Genomic DNA, 11,293 nt, shown 5'->3' with positions numbered 1-11,293 from the left:
TGTAATTTTAGGCTTGTATAAATGTAACTACTCCTACATTCCCTGTTCTAGAGGGTATTAAGGCCCTGCTAGTTATCAATAAATGTTCTCAGTAAGCACTGGAATAGATATGGCCTCTTAATTTATAATTTGATAAAGAGTACTTGGGCAAGTAATTGGCAGGAAAAAGTGAACTAGCAAAAGACTTGAAAGGTTTACTCAGTTAAACAACAAAAATCGCTCTGGACATCTTACAGCAGAAGCATAAAAGGCATTTTATTTGTTCATGCTGTTTGCATAATTTCTTTTGTGAATTTGTATATTATTTGTTAAAATAAATTTACATGTCCAACAAGAAAGAACTATGAGTATCTCCCTTCAAAACAGGTTAGTCAGATTATACATACTGCAGATGTAGGTCAGTGTCATTGAGTCACACCAGCCTCACAACCGGATATATTATAAAAGGCAAAATAAAGACATTCCATCACCACATTCGGAAGTCGCACCATGATTTATTGACAGTCTGCTGTAGAAGAAATTGCAGCACTACTAATTAAAAGAAGTAACAACTAACTGATAGACTGATATCAGCTGTTGAGAACTTTTAAACACATAAAATTATTATATTATGTGAGTGGCAAAGGGCACGTGCTAGCAGAGCCAGCTTTTATAGTTATTCAGTCTAATCCACAAAGTTTAAAGGCATATTCTGGACATGGTTTCTTTATTTAAGGTCTAGCAGCATTGAAGCAGGGTTCTCCAAATAAGATTTCCACAAGTTAGAAAACCGGGCCATTGTAGCTCCATCAATGATGCGGTGATCAGCTGACCAACTCACATTCATTATCTGTGCTTTAAATACTTCACCTTTTCCATTAAACCGAGGAAGAAGCTAAAAATCAGAGAAAGGTGGAGAAAAAATAAATATTAAATACTTTCATTAACAAATCTGTGTTTTATTATTGTTAATTTGTTAATCTAGATTTAAACATTTTGCCGAACTAGACAGACAGCAGTAGTGCCATTCCAAAAACAAAGACCTTCCCATTATTGTTTGTGCTGTGGATTAGAAGATGTTGCAAACCTACATCATAACCAGTCATATCTTGTTTGCACCATCATGGAAATGCTTAAGTAGTGAAAATTCTTCTTGGCTCAAAAGTTTCTTCCTGAATAGTTTATTGCACTGTCAGTGCTCAAAGTGAGAGCTTCCTTAAAACATTCCCTAAACGAAACGCTCATAGGAATAACACAGAAAAAGTTTATTAATTAATATAAATTTCATTTCCAACATTGATCTCAAACACATATGTTGAAGAACTAAAGCCTGAAATTCAGAAAATATTAAACTGCCTTCACCATACAGAGTTCTGTATGGATTAAGCTACTTGGCTCATGAAATTAAACTTCATTATCAGAATAGGTTTTTAGTCTCAAGTTTTCTCCTTGATGATAACAAAAATGCTATCAAGACGTTGTAAAACTTGTAAAAACATATTTATGTTGTTTCTTGATAACTAGAACACTAAACATACATGTGAGTGAAATATAACAGGATTCTAGAAAACAAATCTGAACCTTTGGCATGAGATCTCTGTTTAAACATTTGGTGTCTCTGCATAGTCATCTAAAAGCATAACAAAACTTGTCAATCACAAGCTATGCAGTTTTTTGTAACATAAAGAGGAAATGTTTATATAACAAAAACAAAACAAAGGGATGCCACATTTCATTTTATCTACAGATGACCTGAGTTAGGTCGAGTTAAGCATTCACATCACTAAGATGAAGTTAACATACCTGTATCTTTCCAAGTGCTCCAATAGCTACTTCAGGAGGTAGTATCACCGGTTTAGCATATGTGCCACCAATCTAGAAAGAAAAATCTGGGAATATTAGTTTGTGGGTTTGGTTTGTTTTCGTTTTTTTTTAAAGCAGATTGCCTCTTGCATTAGTTGCTACGTTCTGTTCATTGCATATAAAACTTTACTAAGGTATTCATTTCAGAAGCAGTTCTCAGATATAAATTCTCCTTTTTCTGTACTTACCGTGCCAATATTTGAAAGGGTGAATGTTCCCCCAGTGAGGTCGTTCGTTCCCAGTTGGCCTGCGGAGCCCAAGGACTGTAGGCGATTTAATTCAGAAGCAATCTCAAACACACTACAGACTTGAACATTTTTCACATTTGGGACAATTAAACCTTGCTCTGTGTCCATAGCAACTCCAATGTTGTGCGAAGCCTGCAACAAGTTCCATTAACCAGACATTAACGTAAGCAGTCAACATAAAATGTATCTGGCATAAAAAGCACTTGAATAATGTCTTCTTCAAATAACTTTTTAACCTAGAAAGTGCTGTCTGTAGTAAACAATTCCTCTACACAACTTTGAGGGGAGAAAGTGATGTAAAGTTTTCAATATTAGCTTTCCACATCTGCAAAGTGCAAATTGTTTTTGGCAATTTCACATTCAGGAAATAAAAAATCCTGGAATCAATTTTGCACTAAAAATATTTCAGTTGAGTAACAAGACATGACTAGTAGATTTTAGAGAGAACAATAAATTTTTTAAAAAAGAAAACTGAGTTGCCTTTCATTTGCTAGAAGGAATATATAAGGATTCATCTGAGAGATACTGATAAACCAGCACAAAAACGTTTGTATTACAAGAAATGCATACACATCACTTAATAGAAACGTGCTGCCCAGAAGTATCAATCCAGCAGTTTGTATGAAAACTAATTCATTTTTAATCAAAATTGAGTTTAAAATATTACTTCAATACATGAGGATTGAACACTAGAACAGTGGAACCGCTGTGCCTTTACTACAAATATTACTGTATTAGATTTTAAATGTTTTCATTTTGAATGCTTGGCCCATCTTCAGGTGAAAAATAGGAAATCACTATATTAATATACGCTTTTGAGGCAAGCCTGAATAACCAAGTGACTCATCAAATAAACTGTTGAAATAAGATCAATAATAAATCAAATCTAATCTTGGAATCTGGACACACAAACTATTTCCCAGCACATCACCATAATTTTGGTTCTAACAAGTAGCTCAGACATTCTGAAAAGCACTTGGTAGCTGTTAGTTTAGGTTTTCTGCTCACAACTTTTATTGGTCGTTTACAAACCTTATATGTGACATTCTGACAGCTTTCATCCAAAGAAGCATTTAGAATGGGATACTGCAATAATCCCAGAGAGGCTGCCTGAAAAAAAAAAAAGACAAAAAAAAAAAAAAGACAAAAATAATACAGTTATTTGTATTTTATAACCATAAAACTGCATGGAAAGGAAGGAACAGTGGGAGACAATTTAGCTTAATAACAATATGGATTTCCTCAATGCAATCAAATTTCGCTTCAACTCCTGATCTTCTTTGTTGATATTCTGTGATTATGAAGATAGCAGAAGAAAAGGACAACTTACAAAAAACAGATATACATCAAGACAGACATAAAAAGTTATAATCTCTTTCCCAAGTATAACTGAAGCTGAATCCGCATTTGTTATTTCTATTCCACAATTCAAATAAAATATCCCAAGACAAAAGATTCGAGATGCAGCAGCAATGTCATTCTCAGCTCCCCACTTAGATGACAATTATTTCAAGGAAGTAATACTTATTGCCCTAAAGAGAATGAGCACAATGAGTGCTTACTTAGCACTCTAATTGAAAAAGCATTACCAGAAGTTTCAGACTAAGCTATGCATTCAATGTGTAGCTTAGCTAATGCACCAGCCTCCGCTCATGCCAACAGTTGGAAATAGAACCATGGCAACTAAACAAATGCAAGCACCTGGTCTTCTAAACCACAGAAGGGACACACCTGAGGGGTTCATTACCAACAGAAATATGATAGTAATAATAACAACAACAATAATAAGGACACATTTCACACCAGGTTCATTTTAATGGAGCTCATAAAAAATACTGACAGTTTCCAAAATTTGTTTGGTGTAATTCAAACGCCCAGTGATGCTTACCCCCATAATGAATAATGCTTTATCTGGTCTGTCCTTCCCCATTCATATTTCAAAAATTTTCCTTGATACTATATAACCCTAACTACAATTCCAACAGTAAATTGATAAGTGGTTCAATAAACTGGAGAAGTTGAGACTTTTCTTGTGACCTGTAATTATTCACATGATAGAGAGGATCTCCAAACTTACAACGATCATTGATCGGGTTTTGGCAATAAGTGCTCTGTACAGTGCTCTGCCGCACATCTCACCTTTATGAAGAAAGGCATAAAGGAAAGCTTAACTCCACGAAGTTGTGCTAGAGGTTTCAGCTCTTCTCGCAGCTGAACAAGCTGAGTCAAGTCAATCTCATCACAATAACCAAAGTGGGGTATCTTCAGGGCTGCACTCATAGTCTTTACCATTGCCTTCTGAAAACCTGCAAAATATTCACCAACTTCTTAAACCAACAAAATAAGCTTCTGGGAAGCTATGGTGAAATTTCAGTTACTTGTTTTCATCAAAGAGATTACACAACTTCAAAAAAAACCAAAACAAAACAAAACCCAACCACAACAGAAAAAGGACAGTGTAAACTCACTTTAGGATCAACAGTTATTTAGCAAATGAAATTCAATTTTCACAATTGTAATATTTCAGATTATATTACTGCATATATCTCCTATGTATGTTTTTATTTGAAATCCTAATACAGTAATCTGCACTACTCTTTCCAGCCTCTCCAAATAAACATTGACTGAAAGGCAAGCAAAAACCTTTTATCTTCCTCTTTTAATGTGACTTTTCTTAACTCGCCATCTTTTGTTGCACTCTTCTCCAGAACAAATGTGAATGCTGAAATACGCTACTGTTAGGCACTGATAAACCCTTAAATTCACTGCACTTTGCCACTAATTGCATGATGATTCATACTGCAACAAATTCACGTTTCAGAATTCCTACCTGTTTCAGCATACGTTTGAAGAAACATGGATTAAAAATGAGCAAGTGCAACTTGCAGCCCAACTCCATCTGAGTGAAACATGAACAATTATTTCATAAAATAGTTATTTCATGCAACACCCCCTTACAGAGCATGTTTTCCTGTTGCTCACTTGCATGACAATAACATGAAACACTCCCATCAAAAGGAATCAACTGTTCACTGAGTAACATTTAGTGGTAGTCTACTGGGAACATGATCTCAAGATTTCATATTTCATGATTTACCTGTGATAGGTTCAGTTTTATCTTTTCCTGAAAACACAATAGGTCTGGAAACAGGAATTTTGTGTGCCTTGTCCTTTGGAGCAGCTGGCACAGTCTCTGATTTTGGCAAAGGTGGGATAATTTCAGCCTTTGGCGATGGAGGTAAAATAGCTCCTGTTTGTTTGGCCAAGTAGTTGAGTATGTCTTCTTTAAGGATTCTGTTATCTTTCCCTGTTCCAATAACTTCACTCAATTTAATCTGAAAAGAACATAACAAGCTATGATACTTTCATTTTACAGCAATATAAAAATATCCTATATTGTAAGCTACAGTTAAAAATTATTCCGATTACTGGTCTAACATACCTACAGTTGTTTTTCACTTTCTATGATTTATTAGGTACTCAATGGTGTTAAAATCACCCAGATTTTAAGACCAGCTAGGTGTCTAACTGCATATTTAAAGAGGAACTATGAATACTACTTGCCTCTTAATTACTTCACAGAATCAATAATGAAATATTAATTTGAAGAAAGCAATTTGTCACTTAATTTTTTCTCCTAAAAATGCACCACAAGCTTTCAAAACCAATGGAATTCTTGTAGGTTCACAGGAAAAAATAATTAGAATAGCACTTAAAGGTCACCTAGTACATCCTCTGCTCCAATACAAATGTGAAAAACAGAACAAGGTAGCTAAAGCTGAGATTCCATTTTCTCTCCTCCTTCCTCTGTCCCAGGAATCTATTCTGACACTTTATTATTTTTATTCCAAAAAGGTCATCTTAATCTCCAGCCTAAAGCATCTTAGCTGCATTTCAAGTCCAGTAATTCTTTTCCTATCTACCGTAATAATCAGACAGCATAGTCCTCTCACCTTTACTACAGTTTTTAGACATTTTAAAAGTATTTGAAAACAAGTCATTTCTCTCTGCACTTCCTTTTAGATCACTGTTCTCCTAGTCAGTCAAGCTGCTATACAAAATGTAGCAGGACCTGATTCAGCAAACTTACATTGTTCTCCATGGCCAGACGACGAACTGCAGGGGTTGCTAATGTTTTGTGACCTTTTATCTCTTGGTGAGTGTGCTCTTCATGAGACATAGGAGGTGTTTCAACAACATCTTCTTCGGGAGCAACATCTACAAATGAAAGAACAACATTAACTTTTCTACATTAAAAGCATTTGTTAAATTCCGACCTCAACCATCCCGCGATTCTGTGACAGCTGAACTTTTTAACATTTACTTTGAGCTACTGTGGATGGGAACAAAGCATGCGAAAGCCTGCTGCTTAAGCTAAACTTTCAATAGGACATGTTTGGCTTTCGAGATTTTAAATCCTAGTAAAATATCACAGCTTTTTCTACTAATTTTCTTGACTCTATAAAGGAAAAAAAATAACTCAATTTTAAGACTTTCAAGAGGAAAACGTAAACGCCTCTGTCACTGAAGGTTTTATAAGAACAAACATAAAATATATAAGAGAAAAAACAGCTTAAAATACCTTTTGAAGCATCAGTTTCAATGTCCACTAATGGTTTTCCAACATAAGCAGTTTCATCTACATTGTAATGGAGTTTTCTAATGATGCCATCATAACGACTAGTAATAGTAACAGATGCTTTATCGCTCTGTACTTCACAGATGCTATCAAACTGAGACACGCTATCACCTTCTTTTACATACCTGAGAGAAGAGACACGGGTCAGTATAAAACACATTAAGTGTAAAAATCCATGCTGTGTATCCTTTTGATAACTTCAGCTATATACATCCCCACAACATGCAAATGCATTCCAGTTAAGAGGACAAATTCTACATAATGGATACATTTGCTATATACCTTTTGCCTGACTGCTTCAGAACCCTTTGCTGTCTGAAACAACACAATGATTTACAATATCATCATGCATATATTCTTCCTATTACTTCGGTAAAGCAGAGTTTTCTTGACAGATTATACGACATCTAAAAAATAAGAACTAGGCCAGCTTAATCTGAACCTAAGGAAGTTCTTCGTTTTGTGCCAGGATCAGTATACAATCAGTTTCAGAAAAGACACCAAAAGTGGGAAACGCTGTCTTCTATGCAAAGGAGGTATTTTCACCTATTTGTACAAAGAACGGGGCATTTCAATGCTGCCTTCCTTCACTGTACACTTGGATTTTGCTTAATCCATTCATCATTGGCTTTTTAAAAACTATTTAAATGTTCAAATTACTGAAATCAATAGGAAAGGGGTATAGGATGAAATTATCTAGATTCTCCAGACCAGTCATTTGTTTCTAAAGTCCAGCCTAAGCAAGTGTAATAAAAGATAGACCTCCAGCATTCTAGAAACATTAGTCACTGAAAGAAAGCCTAAATACAGGTGCAGTTAGGCCATCCTAACTCACATCTTTTCCACTCCCAAATAAACCAGATTGCAAATAAACAAAATGTAAAGCTCAGTATATGCAAGGTTTTAAAATGTGGAAAATTAAACTTAAAAAACTTCCCTAGTAACTCAGAAAACATATTCTCAGATAAATAATTGATACAGCTGTTAAACTACTTAATGATTTCTTAGTGTATTTCTAATAAAGCAGAGCTTACCATTCTTTTACAGTCACCTCTGTAATCCCTTCTCCAATGTCAGCAAGCTTAAACTGGACAATTTGGCCACATGAAACTTAAAACAAACAAGGAAATGGAAATACAGCATGTTTAGTATTAGATGTATCAGACAGAACAATCTGAATGCATCAAAATTAGTCTACATACCAGTCATATACAAACTGCTAACATAACACTCATAAAATAGCAAAATAAAATACATTATTTTATTATGAAAAAGATTACCAGCAGATGTTCTGAATAATCGCTGTTGATGACTAAACTTGAGGGTAGATTTGTCAAACACGCACACATATTTTGATTTTATAAAGCGAATGCTGCTGCACGATCTAACACGGTGAATGCAAACCTGGGAGAGAAAAGTCTCAAGTGTTAATATAATGGACTGAGGAACGTAGAGCTCATTTAATATTTCTGATGCAACAGTTTCTAGTTTATATAAGTTCTTATGGAAACACTATTATACCGGACACACACTGCATGTACAATGACCATTAAACTAGCATAAACTTTGCCAAATATTTTAACTTCTTTCACTAACACAACACATGGGGAGATCAAAGCCACAACAGCATAATCAATTAACAAAAATCATGACAAGATCTGGTAAGAGATTCATACTTGCTATTGTTTCTCTAAGCAATCAGTTTAATCAGGACACACACACAAAAAGCATACATGGTATTAACTATATCAGCCATCTGAAACATTCTTATCAAGAATGGATGCTGCAAGGGTCCCCTAGACTGCAGGAAAAATTAGCATATTTTTGTCAGTTCTTATTGCAATCAAAGGTTGATCTGAAGTACGAACTGGAAAGGAACTTGACATCAGCAGGCAGGGACAGTTGCCCTCTTATTTCTGTTAACATATAGAAGGCAATCGGTCTTCAAGTAACTGTAATTTCACATCAACTTTAATGATTTTTTTAAGAACTGCACATGAGGTGGTTTTCTTTCATGGTTACAATTATATTTATCCAGAAATCAACTTAAAGGGTCAATGGAATTTTCTGAAAGGTTCTTCGGACAGTGAAGGAGCACAGCAAATCTAAGAACTATTTCTAAATGTGAAGTTTCATAATGCTTTCCATGTGTTTTTAACATTTGGTAACCAACGCAGGTAGTAAATTAGTAATATCACTGCCAAAAAAGACAGGCTGGCTTTGTTGCAGAAGAGTTTAAATGCTGTTTCAAATTGTATCTGTAGGAATAATTCAAAACTACTGCACTAAAAAAAAAAATGAATCTTTCTGGTTTGCAGTTTTGCATATTCTCTACTAAAGAGCTGGTGTGCTAGGATGTTAAAGCAAATATACAGTACCCAATCAGTTCATAAAAGAGTGTTCCTTTCTAACAAGTGGAAAAAATAAAATCCATTAAAGAGCCTGTGCTTATTAATTTCAGTATTTAATCACCAAACTACTATTTTTGGTATAATGCCAAATAAGGAAAAAACCAAAAGCATATAAAAGATAAAATTAGTTCTAATATCCATTGCATACCCACCTACATATCTTGATGTCTGGAAAAATATAGTAATAAAAGACAAGCACAGTACCAGCAGTTATGTCACCACTATTAGGCTGTTCGTATGACAATTTAAAGGCAGTAAAGCCACAGTAAGATAACACCTTTTCCATGCAAGTCTTCAATGCACGGAGTTACAGTGGGGAGAAGAAACTGAGGACCCACTCCAGCCTCTTTACCGCTACTGTGGACACACCAGCCAGGGGCATATGCCCGACTAAGACCTGTGGTTGAACCAAGACAACTTGGGAGCTGTTTGCTATTTGGGGGAGAACTGCCTTTCCCCTGTTTAGTTCACTTTTGGTTGTTTCCTTAAAAAGAAGCCTGCTGTGCTTTTCTAAGCCACCACTGATCCCAAAGCTCTACTGCTAGCCTCAGAAAAAATGTTTTTATGCATCCTGCAGGCAACTGATTACCTAATGAAATAACATTGAATTTCAAAGTCAAATTGCATAGCTGTGCTCAATGGCAATGACTTCACATTAAAGGATACTCCTCTACAGAACTCTTCTGACTTGCTGTCACATTAAGTCATTTTAGTGAACATTTACTTACATTTTATTTGTTTTGCCTATATATTCTGAATCTCCAAGTATATAGTTGCCTATATACTAAACCAATGTCCTTGGTAGCATGTTTCAGTCAGATGTTATTCCTCACCTAAACACCTGGTACCATGTTCAGGTGACTGTTATTTCCCTACCACTTCACACAAAGACCTCCAGGCTTCTTTCTTTACTTCTTCACAACTTACAGCCCCCATGGACAACCACCATTACTTTCTCCTTTTCAAAATACAATACAAATAATTTTTAAGAGCAAAAATTGAGAACTACAACTGATCCTTAATTTTGTTTTCACTTGGATTATCTTCCAAAAAGATGTTTCTGACATTCCACAAAACAGCAGTGACATAATTGGAAACCAACATTCTTCACTAGAGCAGGAAGACCATAGCACAAAAAGACAGAAGAAACACAAAGTCTTCAGGATGGTATAGGAGATTATAAGCGTCCTAAAACGCAATCAAGTAGATTCACCTCTTGAAGTACAATACGGTAGCTCAGCTACTTAATGTACAAATATCAAGGCTCCTGGGACCCAAAGCAATAGGTTTCCCCTCTGTGCAGAACGCTGTGCAAAGCGGGCAGATGGCGGGGTGGAGGAGCGCTGCTGGCAGTGTAACGCACAGGCAACGCAAGCAATCAGACGACTAAGAAATAACAGAAGAGAAAGGTGTCAGTGTCTCGTCACGGGAGGCACACGTTTCCTGCACAGGGAACACGGCGAAGCCCCTGACGGGCAGGAGCCTGGGGCAGAGAAAGTCTGTTCTGGGGCCCTGGGGAGCGAGAACACTCTGAGAACCGTGAAGCGGCGGGTGGGCTCCGCGGGCACCGCGGGCCGGGCGGGGCCGAGCGCTGCCGGCTGACAGGGACACGGTCACCTGTGCACCGGCCGGCAGCGGCCGGACAGGCTGAGAGGAGGCGGGTGGGGCAGCGCGGGCACTGCCCGCCCGCAGGCGCGGGGGAGGCGGCGGCCGGGAGGGCTGAGGCGGCGGCAAATCCGCGACTGTGTCATGTTTGTTCGGAGGGGCTGCGGCCCGGTCCTCGCTCGCTCCCGGCTGAAAGGAAGCCACAGGGCTTCAGGATTCCGCCGGCGAGGTGGAGGAGCCGCGCGTCGGCCACCGCCTCACCGGCCAACCGGGAGCGCCACCCCCCGCAGCGCCCCCTCCCCTTACCAGGCGCCCCGCGCCGCGGCAGCTGCTCCTCAGAGCGCCTAGGGCCGCCATCTTACTCCGGGAGAAGGCAGCGCTCGCGCCTCGCACACCTCCCACCGACCAGCCAATCGCCGCGCAGCCACGGCGGCCGCAGCCAACCGAGACCCGGGCCAGGGTGGGCGGCGGCGAAGGGGGCGGGAGCGCGGGGCGGCGGAGCGGGCGCTCCGTGCCGCCGCTGCTCGGGGAGCGCAGGCGGCGCCTCG

At 38.1% G+C, this 11,293-nt stretch overlaps 1 protein-coding gene across 3 annotated transcripts; it reads right to left on the bottom strand.

Annotated features, from left to right (window-relative positions):
* Nucleotides 1-477: 477 nt before the first annotated feature.
* On the bottom strand, nt 478-11,257 carry DBT (dihydrolipoamide branched chain transacylase E2). Of its 3 annotated transcripts, none has more exons than XM_065072566.1 (11): nt 11,052-11,257; nt 8,010-8,133; nt 7,764-7,839; nt 6,673-6,854; nt 6,181-6,308; nt 5,188-5,425; nt 4,230-4,396; nt 3,123-3,200; nt 2,031-2,222; nt 1,783-1,854; nt 478-874 (listed from the first exon to the last, which is right to left on the bottom strand). In XM_065072566.1, the coding sequence occupies exons 1-11, from the start codon at nt 11,100-11,102 to the stop codon at nt 707-709; spliced, it is 1,476 nt and encodes a 491-aa protein (XP_064928638.1). In that variant the 5' UTR covers nt 11,103-11,257; the 3' UTR covers nt 478-706. The 3 variants fall into 3 exon arrangements, with proteins under 3 accessions (XP_064928638.1, XP_021149029.1, XP_064928639.1); XM_021293354.2 differs by lacking the exon at nt 11,052-11,257 and adding an exon at nt 9,869-10,336; XM_065072567.1 differs by lacking the exon at nt 8,010-8,133 and having other exon boundaries at nt 11,052-11,115.
* Between the last annotated feature and the right edge of the window lie 36 nt (nt 11,258-11,293).

This window comes from Columba livia, chromosome 8 (assembly GCF_036013475.1).
Source record: "Columba livia isolate bColLiv1 breed racing homer chromosome 8, bColLiv1.pat.W.v2, whole genome shotgun sequence".
In the NCBI taxonomy this organism is placed as follows: Eukaryota; Metazoa; Chordata; class Aves; order Columbiformes; family Columbidae; genus Columba; species Columba livia.
This window is presented reverse-complemented; position numbering and strand designations above follow the sequence as displayed.